This window comes from Puma concolor, chromosome A1 (genome assembly GCF_028749965.1).
Source record: "Puma concolor isolate L17-30 chromosome A1, mPumCon1.1.hap2, whole genome shotgun sequence".
Taxonomy (NCBI): Eukaryota; Metazoa; Chordata; class Mammalia; order Carnivora; family Felidae; genus Puma; species Puma concolor.
Genome location: NC_141667.1, coordinates 150,928,216 through 150,942,565, shown reverse-complemented (window position 1 = coordinate 150,942,565; position 14,350 = coordinate 150,928,216). Strand labels below are relative to the sequence as shown.

The 14,350-nt window shown below is 50.1% G+C and overlaps 2 protein-coding genes and 1 long non-coding RNA gene across 8 annotated transcripts in view; 2 read left to right on the top strand and 1 right to left on the bottom strand.

Annotated features, from left to right (window-relative positions):
* GFPT2 (glutamine--fructose-6-phosphate transaminase 2) overlaps window positions 1-1,580 on the top strand; it is a 49,098-nt gene extending 47,518 nt beyond the window's left edge. For both annotated transcript variants that reach the window (XM_086706551.1, XM_086706548.1), the window contains one exon: window positions 704-1,580. In XM_086706551.1, the coding sequence (XP_086562677.1) occupies window positions 704-748 (45 nt within the window). In that variant the 3' untranslated portion in view covers window positions 749-1,580. The remainder of the gene's footprint in view (window positions 1-703) is intronic.
* A 3,778-nt stretch (window positions 1,581-5,358) lies between these two features.
* LOC147584553 (uncharacterized) lies at window positions 5,359-11,632 on the bottom strand. 3 transcript variants are annotated; one of them, XR_015251141.1, is made up of 3 exons: window positions 11,401-11,632; window positions 10,153-10,335; window positions 5,359-6,392 (listed from the first exon to the last, which is right to left on the bottom strand). It is a non-coding gene; the product is annotated as an uncharacterized LOC147584553 (long non-coding RNA). The 3 variants fall into 3 exon arrangements; XR_015251140.1 differs by having other exon boundaries at window positions 11,408-11,632; XR_015251139.1 differs by lacking the exon at window positions 11,401-11,632 and having other exon boundaries at window positions 10,153-11,394.
* Window positions 11,633-11,762: 130 nt separating this feature from the next.
* The window catches only part of MAPK9 (mitogen-activated protein kinase 9), a 58,997-nt gene continuing 56,409 nt past the window's right edge, over window positions 11,763-14,350 (top strand). For 2 of the 3 annotated variants that reach the window (XM_086706509.1, XM_086706513.1), the window contains exon 1: window positions 11,763-11,962. The gene's annotated coding sequence lies outside the window, so the exon portion shown is untranslated. The remainder of the gene's footprint in view (window positions 11,963-14,350) is intronic. The other variant, XM_086706505.1, reaches the window with a different exon arrangement.

The following is a 14,350-nucleotide window of genomic DNA, read 5'->3' as shown; positions in this document are numbered from 1 at the left end:
AACAAGAGCCAAATAAGGGTGCCTGGGTGGCTCAGTCAGTTAAGCATCCCACTTCGGCTCAGGTCATGATCTCACGGTTCATGGGTTTGAGCCCCGCGTCAGGCTCTGTGCTGACAGCTCAGAGCCTGGAGCCTGCTTCGGATTCTGTGTCTCCCTTTCTTTCTGCCCCTCCCTCACTCGTGTTCTTTCTCTCTCTCTGTCTCTCTGTCTCTCTCTGTCTCTCAAAATGAAATAAACATTAAAAAAATTAAAATTAAAATAACTAAGCAATATAAGACACTGCAGATAAAGTTGAAGCCTACCATATCAACCATCTCCCATCACATTTTCCTCTCAGCCCCCACCCTGAACTAATGAGCCTCATGGATTTAGTGTGTCTCCTTCCAAGAAACGTGAACAGGACAAGCTGAGTTAGCATTTTAATAGCATGCATCATATCCTTTTAATAGGGTTAACACAGACAGCATGACACATGTCAGGTGCACAATAAACGTATATTGAATGAACTAAACCTTCTATAGTTGAGTGAAGTTCCTGGAGTAAGGAATGCTTCCAAGATGCAGGTCTCCAGGGGCTCATGGTCAAAGGTGACCGGGAACACCCATCACCTCGTCTTCAAGTACCCCGATAATAGGCTTTATAATACAGCAGGTTGCTGGGATCTGTGGGCTCCTGAGCAGCTCCTTTCTATGTATCGTTGCAGGTCGACTTCCCCAGAAATCTGGCCAAGTCTGTAACAGTGGAATAGAGAACAAGAGCCCGAGAAGGCCATCACCACCTGCAGTGTGGTTCAAGGCCTGTCCCGGTGACATCAAGTGAGAAGAACAGCAGGCGTTCTGTGTGTTCCAAGTAGATCCCAGTAGAACTTGACAAGCTTTCACGTGCCTTGTACCCAAGTGCTTTGCTCACAGCAGATACTGTTTCTCTGTGTCCTGAAGTCGCCAGAGGAGAAGGGAATCATTGTTTACACATGGGGATCAGAGCGGACTTTTCCACTACTGTGCAATAGAGACACAGCTCTCTTCAGAGTAACTGTGAACCTTTTTGTAACCAACGCTAGTTAGTTTTGAAAGACAAAATATTTATAATGATGATTGTATAGCTTTTAAGTTATTTTTCTAGTATGTGGCTTTCTGTAGCCAATGTAATGCCCAGACCATGCACCCCAGCCTCCTGGCAGAGGGCATTCATCTCAGATTTGAGCACAAGGCATTGCCTCCCTGCACTCCTCTCTCCTCTCCTGCCCTCTCTTGGCTGCCCCTGAATCCCAGTCCCCTGATGTCAGGGAAGCCCTCCCACCATTTCCCTGTGCCTCCTGTAAATCCTTTCAAAATCTCAATGTCCTTTGACAGATTCTTCTCCTATAAATCCCTCTGACTCTCCAACTTCTGTTAAATTTGATCATGGTTCTTTTTAAGCCCAGGCAGCATTTTTGGTCCCTGCTTCTACCTATAGTAAAACAGCTTGAAATATCCCATGCAAGAAAGTAGTTTTCAAGTGGGCTATCTTGCCCTCTGTTTAAAAGCGTGCACAATCAAGATACTATGCAATTTTAAGACAATAAAGACAGTACAATTCTTTTTTGGCTTGTGCATTTGGATTTTTGTTATTCTCATTCTTTTTGTGTACTTGGATTGTGAGGGCTTCTCAAAACAGGAACTCAGCAGTGTCTGGTGGGAGTGAGCCCCATTTCTTTCTTTCTTTCTTTCTTTCTTTCTTTCTTTCTTTCTTTCTTTCTTTTCTTTTGAAGTTTATTTTGAGAAAAAGAGAAAGCATGAGTAGGGGAGGGGCAGAGAGAGAGGAGAGAGAGAGAATCTCAAGCAGGCTCTGCACTGTCAGTGCAGAGCCCGATTTAGGGCTCGAACCCACGAACCATGAGACCACAACCTGGGCCAAAGTCAGACACTTAAACCACTCAGCCACCCAGGCACCCCAAGCCCTGTTTCTTGGTAGCCCATGGTGCTGTGCCCACACTTGTGACCTGTGTCCTTCTTGTATGAAAATGAAGACTGTTTATTTTACACGATGAAACAAAATGCAGGATGTTTGAGACTCTTCATTGAGTCCACTGAAGAGCTGTTGAAGGGGGCTGGACCATGTGATGCTCTTTCAGATGGCTGCCCAGAACCTGAAAGCATCATGCAGGCATGTGAAACTCTCTAATGTATACTTTTTTATTTCCATGAGTCTATCTTGGTCACCGATTTTATTGATATAATCAGGCAGGAAGATCAGAAGCTAGAGATAGGGTTCTGAAGGCTTGTGGGGTCTGACTTTAGGCTCCCAATGAAAGTGGCTCTCCCAGAGGCTTGTCCTCATGACCACTATGTCCTCATGACCACTGGTCGGTTTGAGTAGCTCTAGTATAGCATCAGACCTTTGTTCAGAATTATCTGTGGGCTACTCATTAACTTTTCCATCCTCTTCTATGCTGTCCCCTGTATCACAAGACTTGGAAACCTGGGAATTACATTTCCAGGTTAAATTCCACCAGTGAGAAGCATCATGGAAGATTTGGAAGATACTTTAGAAGTCATATTGTTTTTGAGAAATCATGTTGTTTATTTCTCCCCTGGCAGAAGCAGACAGAAGTGTGGCTTCAGCAGATAGGAGGTCCTGCCATGGCCCTTAGCCCCAAAGCACTCGCCATGGCAATATTGCCTAAAATTCACCTACCCCACAGTGGGGGCCACCAGCAGAGGCTTCCTGCAACTACAGCAGCATCCTGCTTTTTAAAAAAATTTTTTTTCAATGTTTATTTATTCTTGAGAGACAGAGACAGAGCAGAGCAGGGGAGGGGCAGAGAGAGAAGGAGAATCTGTAGAACAGAATCTGAAGAACAGAATCTGAAGCAGGCTCCAGGCTCTGAGCTGTCAGTACAGAGCCTGACGTGGGGCTCGAACTCACGAATCATGAGATCATGACCTCAGGGGAAGTTGAATGCTTAACCGACTAAGCCACCCAGGCGCCCCCAGAATCCCGCTTCTGAAGAGCTGGCAGGAGCCCAGGAGCCACAGCGGCACTCTCCAACCCACATCCACCAGCCCTTCCCACAGATTAACCAGGGCATAAGTCCTGCTGGAAATACTACTGGTGCTGGCTTCTGCCTTTTTAACCAGACCGTGGTCATTACAATTTCAGCGGTTAGGAGACTTTATGAACTAGCCAGAACATTTTTATCTGGACAAGACCTAGAGAGACCCATTTCATTTTTACACCCAAGAGACAATGACCATTCTGACTTTTGTACAAATCAGTCTCTTGCTTTTCATTATAGTTCTACCTGTGTATCTCTCCCCAAGTCATATACCACCTAGTCTCAAAAACAGAAGGCAAGCACACACGAGCTGTGCAAGGAGAGGGCAGCACTGCCCCCGCTGGACAGAAGCTCCAGGAGTGGGGTGAGGAGAGCACTCTCCCGGGTCCAGGGGCTGACTTCCCCTTCACTGGGAGCTAACAAGGCCCCTTCTGGGGAAGTGGCAAGCAAGCTCACAAGTGACTCTGGGGAAACACAGGGCTCTCCACAGCTGGGCGCCTGGCAAGGCTGAGGTGTGCACCGGGTACCCAACAGAGGTACGGTCAGAAGGAATGGGCTGCCCTGTACTTTCCACTTCCAAGCCCGCCATGGCCCTCTGGCTCTCAGGGAAAAGCTGAGAACTTCTGGGAGTGATATGTGTGTCTTAAGCAGAGCATGAGGGGAGATACCCTCAGCAGCACACGGTCACAACAAGCCAAGTCCTGGTGAGAATCTGGGCCAAGCTCTCCTGGGTGATCTGTCCTTGGGTTAGGAGAATGGTCCAATGGAAGTGGTGGGGGGAGTCTTGGTGATGACCAGCTGTCTGCCTCTCAGGTCACACTGAGGCAGGACAGCTCAGCTGCCCTCCACATCTGGAGCAGAGCTGCTGTACCGGGATCATTCCATCATCCTCTGAGGGATTCCCTTGTCCTCTTCCCATATCTCATGTCTTCCTTCTTAGTTTCCTTTTTTCATTTTGGTGGAATACATCCTTCTTGAGTAAAGGAGCCTGGGAGGTAAACTTTTGAGACCTTGAGAAATAAATGGCATTATTCCTCACATGTGACTGGGGGTTTAGTTACACATAGAATTCTAGGTCACCAAAAAAATGTTTTCTTCAGAATTGTAAACGTGATGCTCTGTTATCTTGTTCACAGTTTAAGAACTTCAAAGTCACTCTGATACAGGGGACCTTTTTATTTCCTTCTTTGTCTCCCCCTGTGTTCTGAAATATCACAGCAAGGGGTCTTGGGTATCTTCTTACTTAGTGTTGACTTCAGGCTTGTACCTCCTGCCCCTCCATTCTGGGAACTTTCCTTGAATTACTTTTTGGTGGATTTCTTTCTGTGTGTCTGGCCTCCCTTATTTCAGAGGTTGGAGCTACTAGACTAGCCTCTCCTTTCTTATGTTTTTTATTGGGCATCTTATCTTTTTTGCTCGTACTAAATAGGAGATTTAATTTATTCTCCCAACCTGTTTACTACTAAGAGTTTTCATTTCTGCCAATACAATTTAATTTCCAAAAGTTCTTTTATTTATTTATTTTTTGCTTTGGACATATATACTTTTAATACATATTTTTAAAATTAACTACAGCCCATACTTTATTCATATTTCTTAGTTTTTATCTAATGTTCTTTTTCTGCTGCCCTTTTCCTGACATCACATGACACGTCTCCTTAGGCTTCTCTTGGCTGTGACTGTTTCTCAGATTTTCCTTTTTTTGTATGATCTTGACATTTTTGTCAAATACCAGTCGTTGGGTATTTTCGAGAATATTCCTCAATTGGGCTTCTCTGATGCTTTTTGCATGGTTAGACTGGGGTAATGTGTTTCAGGAAGGAAGCCCCAGGAGTAAAGTGCCATTCTCATTACTTCATAATGCAGAGGGGGCACGTGCTATCAACATGTCTTGTCACTGTTATGTCAGTTTGGTCACCTACCTCAGGTAGTGATTGTCACGTACTCTAATTTTTCTCCCTTTCCATACTGAACTCTTTGGAAGGAAGTCATTATACCCGCCCCACACTTAAAACAGTGGGGCGATGTGGCGCCCGGGTGGCTCAGTCAGTTAACCATCTGACACTTGATTTCAGCTGGGGTCACGATCTCACGGTCCATAAGTTTGAGCCCTGCGTCAGGCTCTGCACTGACAGTGTGGAGCTTGCTTGGGATTCTCTCTCTCCCTCTGCCCCTTCCTCACTTGTGCTGTCTTGATAAAGATAGATGATTGATAGATAGATAGATAGATAGATAGATGATAGATAGAAGTTATGCATCACTTCCTTGAGAGGGGATTATTTACATAAATTATTTGGGGTTCAGTACAGGTTTGTTCTCCCCCATTTATTTTTTCATTTATTAAATCATTTATATCCATTAGTATAGGCTCATGGACATGTATTTTATGCTGGGTTATAATACAATACTGTTATTTCGTTTATTGCTCAGATTGTCCCAGCTGTGGCCATTGGGAGCTCTTTCTGTTGGCTCTTGTGTCCCTTCGACATACCCCTCCATGTGTCTGTGTGTGTGTGTGTGTGTGTGCGTGTGTGTACTTCGTAAGCACTTCCTTACTTTTTTTTTTTTAAATTTTTAACATTTATTTATTTTTGAGAGACAGAAGGAGACAGAGCATGAGCAGGGAGGGGCAGAGAGAGAGAAGGAGACACAGAATCTGAAGCCGGCTGCGGGCTCTGAGCAAGCTGTCAGCACAGAGCGTGATGCGGGGCTCAAACCCACAAACTGTGAGATCATGACCTGAGCCGATGTCGGATGCTCAACCGACTGAGCCACCCAGGTGCCCCTTCCTTACTTTCTTGTACCACAAGATGCTCCAGACTCATCTTGTACATCTCCTGCCTCAGCCTGAGAATCAGCTACTGTTGATTTAGGACCCCTGGTTTCTTCTGTTGGAGAATGGCATTAGAAAACAGTTCCTGGGTTCTGGGTGTGCTTTGGCTGCTGCGGTGTCATTGCTTCTAGGCCATCTCAGCTGAGAGAGTAAGGACATATAGGCATGCTAAATATGTTTTTGATGACTTCAAGGATGTGACACTTTTTCATTCTGTCTGAAGCCGGCAATATATTATTCCTTTCAGAATTTCCTTTTTCACATAGTCTCTGTTTCTTTCAAGATAGTTTTGTTTGGTTATCTTCGTTGGTTTCTGTTTTGACTTTGCCACATGACCTTGGGCTGTCCAGGCAGATTCAAGGTGGTGGGAAATTTCTTGAGTACATGGTGGGGCTTGTTGATGCCGAGATCAACTGCTGGGCAATCTGGAGGGTTTGTTTTATGTTTTAGGGCTGGTCAGACTTCTGAGAAGAGTTTTCCAGTCCCTTGCTGTCAAGGGACTGCTGGTGCTCTGGGAGATGCCTGGAAAAAGGGGACGAGATCTAGTCTATTCAGCATTCAGTTATATGGCACCCACGCCCCCTTTCTTATCCCCTGGCTTCTGCCTTTCCCAGCTGTTTCTGCCCTTTCTCCTGCCATGTCTTCACATGGGTCTGACCGCCCAGCCCACAGATGCAAGCCCTGCCCGAGGAGCCCATCAGACTCCTCTTCTGGGGATTTTCAAACTTAATGTGGCACAGAGGGCCTGCCCCTCCTTGGGTGGTGAAAGAGTAGCAGCTGACATGGGGAGGAGGAAGCTGACCCAGAGGAGAAAGGAATGTGATGAAGCGTTTGCCCATAGCTCCCAAGGCTCTGACCAGGTTCCTAGGCTGTGGTCCCAGGGCCGGCTCCACCCATTGATCTCCCAGGTGCAACAATGCAGGAACCTCCCAATAGTTGTCCCCATTGGGTTCAGTGCAGCTTGGCTTTCTCGAACACACAACCTGAACAGTCTTGGCTTGCATCCCCTGGCACATCGGGTCCTGGTCAGGGGTGGGGAGGAGGTGGGGAGGGAATGGGGAAGTGGGAGGAGAGCAGTCAAGGTTGGGAGAGGGGGGAGCAGAGGAGGCCAGCATGAAGACACTCATTGTCCCTGTGTGCAGTCTATTCCCCGAGCTTGGTACTTCTCTCCCTGAGACCTCACAGCAGCCCCATCAGGTGGGGGTCACCACCCATGCCCACTCCCCATGGAACTGAGCCTCAGAGAAGCAACCTCCTGCCCACAAGAGCACAACAAAGTGGAAAGCCCAGTCGGAACCCAGTCAAGGCAAGTCAAGAGTGGATGATGAGATTGGAGCCAAAGAAACCTGTCAGTACTGTGACCCCTGGGCCAGCCTCAGGCCAGGGAGTGGAGCTTGAGCTCTTCTTCCCTCCTGTGTTCTCTTCTCCCCTGTGGGGCAGGGAAGTGGATAGTGTGTGCCAGATGGGTGGTATCAGCTGTGCCATCAAGGAACCAAGTGCAAAGCAGGGAAGGGAGGAGCAGGGAGCAGTGAGGTCTCAGGAAAAAGGAATGGCCAGTGGCCTTCATCTCAGAGGGCACATAGCCAGAGCTGCAAGGCTAAAGGTGACAGGAAAGGGGGAGGTGATAGAAAGCAGGTGGACAGCTGGGATGCACATTCAATAAGTCCTTCCTCTCCACAGGTGGGTGAGCAGGCCAAGGCCAGAGGTCCCCACCCCAAAAATCAAGTCAGGAACCTCCCTGACTCCTCCTCCTGACTCACCCCTACATCCTACCTCTTGGATGGACAATTCTGCCTCTTTTTTTTTTTAATGTTTATTTATTTTTGAGAGAGAGAGAGAGAGAGAGAGAGAGAGCATGAGCAGGGGAGGCACAGAGGGAAAGGGAGACACAGAATCCAAAGCAGGATCCAGGCTCTGAGCTGGCAGCATGAAGCCCAATGCGGGGCTCGAACTCATGAACTGTGAGATCATGACCTGAGCCGAAGTCAGATGCTTAACCAACTGAGCCACCCAGGCACCCCAGGACAATTCTGTCTTTTAAATGGACATCTTTTCCTTACATCAAGTTTTTTAGTATAAATTACATATGAAAAGTCACCTTCTTTTAGGTGCTCAGTTCTGAATTTGATAAACATATAGTGATATGACCACTGCCATAATTAAAATAGAGTATACCCATCATCTCAAAGTATTCCTTCCTGGCCCCTGGTTATCATCCCCCACTTCCTCCACTTGACTTTGGCAACCACTGATCTGATTTTGCTTTTTCCAGAATGTCCTGTAAACAGAATCATAGAGGATGTAGCCTTGTTTGGCTTCTTTCACTTAGCATGATTTTTTTTTAATGTCTATTTATTTTTGAGAGAGAGCAAAAGCAGAGGAGGGACAGAGAGAGAGGGGGTCAGAGGATCCGAAGTGGGCTCTGTGGTGAAAGCAGAGAGCCTGATGCAGGGCTCGAACTCATGAACCGTGAGGTCGTGACCTGAGTGGAAGTCAGACACTTAACTGACTGAGCCACCCAAAGGCCAAGCATGATGTTTTTGTATTTATCTATGTTGTGCATTTGTCAGTCAGTCCTTTTTGGTGCCAGGTAATATCCCACTGTATGGATGTACCTCAGTTTATTTACCCATCTGCTGGATTATCTACAGACATAGGCTGTTTCTAGTTTTTGACGGTTTTGAATAAAGTTGCCATAAACATTTACGTACAGCTCTTTGTGTGGACGTGTCTTTATTTTTCTCAGTTCCATATCCAGGAATAGGATTGCTGGGTGATACGACAGGTGTATGTTTAATGTTACCAGAAATTGCCAAACTGTCTTCCAAAGTGGACAAGCCATTTTGTTTTTCTGCCAGCGGTGGATGAGGGTTCTGACTGCTCCACATCAGTCATCACCACTTGATATTGTCCATCTTTTTTATCACAACGGGTGTGTAGTGCTAGCTCACTGTGACTTTAATTTTCATTTCCCTCAAGTCTTGAAGCAGTTTTAAAATCAGTTCTCTCCTGGGGCGCCTGGGTGGCGCAGTCGGTTAAGCGTCCGACTTCAGCCAGGTCACGATCTCGCGGTCCGTGAGTTCGAGCCCCGCATCGGGCTCTGGGCTGATGGCTCAGAGCCTGGAGCCTGTTTCCGATTCTGTGTCTCCCTCTCTCTCTGCCCCTCGCCCGTTCATGCTCTGTCTCTCTCTGTCCCAAAAATAAATAAACGTTGAAAAAAAAAAAAAAATTTAAAAAAAAAAAAAAAAAAATCAGTTCTCTCCTTGCACCTGGCCCCAGGCCAGGCCTCACCTTCTCCTACACAGACCTTTGCAACAGCTCCCTAACTGGTCTTGTGAATATAAGCCCCTCATCCTAGAAACTTCATGTGCTCTAGTGATCCTTCCAAAATAAATACCTAATCGCATCATTCACTTCCTTTCTTAACACCCCTCAGCAGCTGCCCTTGACCTCCAGAGATGGAGCCCCTACCCTGCAATGCCTCAAGGGCCAGCAGGTAAGGGATGGTGAAGTCATGGCCAGAGTGGGGTGATAGGGAGTGGTAGGGGATGTGGTGATGTAAGGGCCTCCCCTAAAGGGGCAGCTGCCACTCAGCTCCAGCTGACCACTACCTTCTGGGAATGCAGACCCCATGTTGTCAGAGCTTCTAACTATTCAAGAGAAACTGTCAGTTGAGATTTTTCAAGTGAAAGCTCCCAATTTTCAAATGTTGTCAACTAATAAAAAAAAAAAAAAGCCACACTGGGCTAAACAAGCATATCAGTGACTTGAAGCGAGTCCATGGGACTGTGGTCAGCAGTATCCATCCACCTCAAGGCCATATTTCCCCATCGCCAACAAGACCAGGTGACCCTTGGTTTCCTGAACACAGCATGCAGGTCCTGACTTCTGAATCTTTGGGTCCCAGTGCCCTTTCTGCCTAAACCATTGGCCTAACACATTCTTGCTAGCCTTTATAGCCTCGGCTCAGGCTTCCTCTTATCCAGAGGTCTTCCTCAACTATTCCTCTCCAGCTAGCAGGCTAGGTCAGCTGTCAGTCAGGCTCATGTGTATACCCCCCCACCCCCTACATGCCCCCGCTTCTCATCTCCCTTGGTCTCCACCAAAATTCTGTGCACTCTTCAAAGCATGGACTAGACCCTTCCCTACCTTGTCACCTCAGCTTTGTGTCTGTAAGTGTTCGCTGTTATTTCATAAACCAGAAAAGGCAGAATCCTTTTAGAAAACTCAGCACGAAATATGTATAGGTGTGTATGTGTGCGCAGTGATTTTTGGTACTCACTTTTCATGGGATGAGTGTTGTAAACTTGACTGGAGAGTGCAGGAATGGGTGCCCCTTCCTAATCCAAGGGGAAGCACCCACTAGTGCCCCTTAGTGAAGCCACAGCTCTGACAGCCAGGCTTTACTAGCCTCCCATAATCCTTGATGATGGCAATTTTTGGCTCCCTGTTTTCTCCTGTGCACCTGGAGCAGGTGGCAGATGAGGCTGATGTGAGGACCAGTGTGGGCAGGAACCCACCAGGGGGCCCTCCTCAACGCAGATCACATTCGGGAGCTACAATTTCAGGCAAGGATGGGCCATACTCAATTTTAGAAAACTCCCTCTGGTGGCCAAGGTAGGGGGTGGCCTAACGAAGGACACCATGCCTGGATCCCTTCCTCTACCCTCCTCCTCTGAGGCCCTGGTGCCCTCAGCTGGCCCTGCATCACTGGCTTTCCATCCTCCCCAAATTCTGCCACCACCCTCCATGCCTCCCAGCCCCTTGACCTCCCCCTCGTTAGGATCCTGCTCCTTCCTCCCAATTTGGCCCCTGCCCTGATCACCCGCTGGGCTCTGGCATGCTGGGCTCCTGCATCCTGCGAAAGCTGCTCCTCCTCCACAGTCCCCCCTCTCCCTGTCCTCAAAGTGTGCACCTCCCCCCACCGTATCCACGGACCTCTGATCTTTTTTCAGTGTGTCCAGACTCCCTCCCTCCCTTCCAGCTTTGCTTATTTAAACGCAAATCTGGCAACACGAAATATCCTGGCCTCTCCCATCGTTTCATATGACCCCAGGCCTGCTGGAACCCGACCGAGGGGCCAGAGGGCTGCAGGAGTTGGCTCATAAGAAGGTCGGTGTCAAGGGACCCCAGGACCTAGGGGACCCTCAGCACTGCACTCCCTTCTCCCCATTTACGACCTTGCCTTTCTCTGAGCCAGAGGTTTGACCCCTGGCCCGAATACGCCAGGCTTTCCCCTCCTCCCTTCTGTCACGGACCCGCCGGGGGCACTAGTCTGCACGTGGCCATCTCCTCGCACTCCGCCCTCCCCACCACCCGATTTCTAGCCGTTAGCAAGCCGCAGAGTCCAAGACCCCTGCCTCTCCTTCCCGCTCCCCCACCGCGTCGGTCTCCTCGTCCTTCCAGGGGCCACACCGTGCCGGGTTCCGGGACGCCGGATGCCAACACCCCGGTCTCCCCTCGTCCTCGCCCGGGACTCTCCCCCAAACGGGCCGGCCCGTTCCCCTACAGGCCGCCTCGCCGCTGCCACCTTGCACCTGCAGCCCAGAGGGCCCGGCTCTCCTGCCGCCGGTCGGCCCTCTCCACTGCTTCCTGGCTCCGCGTCAGGCCTCTGCTTCGAGGTCCCCGTGGGGGGATGGAGGATCAGCGCGCGTACTGAGCCGGACCTGCGTCCCCAGCCCCGGGCGTGCTCCGCACAAGCCGGAGGAGCTGGGCGGCTGAGGGACACCGAGCCCCATCGAACCCTGCACTGTTATCCCGGCTCCGCCCGCCCCGCCCGTCACGACCCGCCCCCTGGCGCGATTGGCCGCGCCTGCCCGGCTCTCCGGACGCTGATTGGTCGGCGCGAAGGTCGTTCAGGCCGGGCGCCGCGGCGGCGGTGGCGGCGGCGGAGGAGGAGAAGGGAGCCGGACCGGAAGGGTCGAAGCGCCCCGGCGCCCCTCACACCCACTGCAGCGGCGGCGGCGGGGCGGAGCGGAGCGGGGCGGGGCGGCCGGCCGAGCCCGGGGCAACGGAGCCGCGAGCCGCCAGTGCGCAGCGCCGCCAGTCCGCCCGCCCGCCCTCTCCCCCTGGCGCGGCGGCTGGGAGGCGAGGTGAGCAGGGCGGGCGGGCGGGCGAGGCCTGGCGGGGGCTGCTCGAGCGGGGCCCCGCCGGGGAGGGGCGGCAGGAGGGCCGCGCGGCCGCGGTCTGCAGGGCCAGGGGGCGCGGGGTCGCCGGGCTGGGGGCTACGGAGTGGGCCGGACTCTGTGGGGCGCAGACGGCCCCGGCCGCCGCCCCTGCCCTCCGGGCTGCCGCAGTCGCCTCCTCCCGCCCGGCTGTCAGCCGCCAGGGGCTTGCGGGCCCCGCTCCCTGGCCTGGCCCTGGCAGACGTGTCGTAGGGGATCTGTGGACGCCACCCCTCCAGATTGAGGGACACGCAGTTGCATACCCGCGTCGGGATGTTAAGGATCCCGGAGTCTGGTTTCCGCGACCTTGGCCAAGGCACTGACCCTCTGTTTTCCCCCAGGGAAAGTGGGGAAATGTCTACCCTTTTGGACAGGATTGTTGTCAGGCTATGTGAATGTGTGTGAAAGTGCCTGGGCACGAGCCCAGGTTGATAGGTGGAAAATTGGGCGGGATACTGCCCATGCTGATGTGAGTAGGGCACGAACCCCCTCCCCATCCACGCAGAGACCCCCCCCATCCCCATGCTTCTCCAGTGCCTAGTCATTGCATATTCAGTGCCTAGCAGTGCCAGAGCGGCCCTGCCCACCTCCCCTACCACTCCCACCACCCAGAGCTCTGCTCTCCTGTCCCACCCATCTTCTCACCGCGCAGCCCCGTTTGCCTCAGGACCTTTGCACTTTCGTTTCCAATGCTTGGAGCTGTCTCCAGCGGCTTTGCACAGCTGGCTCCTTCTGGTCTTTCCTCTGGTCAGGTGTGTCTTTTTCTACAAGGCCTTCCTTGACTACTCTTTTCTCCCCTTAGTCATTCTATCTCATTAATTTAATTTTCTTCTTAGTGTTCACTCTGGTTTGAAACGATTCTATTTATTTATGTTTACTTTGTTTCCTCTACAAGGAAGTAGCTTTATGAAAACAGGTAGTTGTCGGATTTGTCCACTGCTTCGTCCCCAGTACTTAGAAAGCACACAGTAAGCTCAGTGATATCAGTTCAATGAATGAATGAATGACCCTACCTGCTGTTGCTTCTGCTTTGTCAGTTTATTGAATGACTTCTAACTAACTTGTGAAACCTGTAAGCAGATGGAAGCTTGTTCTCATTTAAAAGTCCTTGACCCCTTTATTTGGTAACTGTCAGAACAAGCTGTAATATAAATTTTGACATTTTTGTAATATTTTAGCTCTCATTTCCTTCCACACATTCAGGAGGCATTTGCTGAATTCTACATTATCTAGGTCAGGCTTTCTGCTCGGCCTTGGGGACACAAAGGCAATAGCAACAGGGTCCCTTCCTCCTGAGAGTCCCAGTAGAGGAGGCAGACAGGCAGACAGGTTAGTGCCAGGACAGTGTGATGATGCTTGTTGTAGTGGAGGTGCTGTGCCATGGCATGGAAAGGTGGAGGTGACAGGTGGCGCTGGAGTTGGGCCATGAAGGATTGTGAGAAATTTGCCAGGCAGGGAGAGGCACCGAAAGGGAAAGGGCAGGGTGAAGGAAGGACATCAGCCCAGTGTGGGGTCAGGAATCAGCCTTCAGGGCCAGGTGTAAAAGAGCATGGAGTGGTGGGGACCCTGGAAAACCAAACCTCACCCAGCAATTTTAAAAAAGAGGTCAGAACTCGACATTGCATTTCTGCTCTCCTGATTTTTAAATGCTGGCAATTAATTATTAGTTGTAATAATTAATGCTCTGAACCATGTAAAATTCATTTAGTTCGGTTGCAGGATTGTCGATCTCCAGGGCAGGTTACATAGGAGGCAACAGCTGCAGTGAGCTGGAAACGTAGCCCCAGGCCAGCGAAGCTAGGCCCTGTTTGTCCATGTACTTCCACTTAATTTTCACTGGAGTCCTGTAAGTGGCAGCTGTGACACCCGTTTCTTCAGAGGAGTACATGGAGGCTCACAGAGTTCCAGCAGTCAGCTTCAAGGCAGGTAGCTGGAAAGTGAAATTTGAACCCAGGTCTCCCCCAGCTAAGCGTCCTTTCCTGGGTGCCTCAACTCTGATGGTTCTTTTGGCTTTTAATTTGTTCTGAAAGCAAAACATCCAATCTAGAAGTTTTCCTTCACTTAACCCTTTTTTTTTCTTTCAAAAGGATCCTGTGGGGTTAAAAAGAATCCTATTGTGGCATAGTCTTCTCTGGAGAGCTTTGATTTTCCTAAGGATTTAATTTTGGGGATGCCAGGACAGATGAAAATGTGTTTCAAATAAGTGTTAGAGGGCATATTCAATTTGTCGATTTAAAATATAGAGTTCTTGGGGTGCCTGGGTGGCTCAGTCAGTTAGTTGAGCGTCCAACTTCGGCTCAGGTCATGACCTCACGG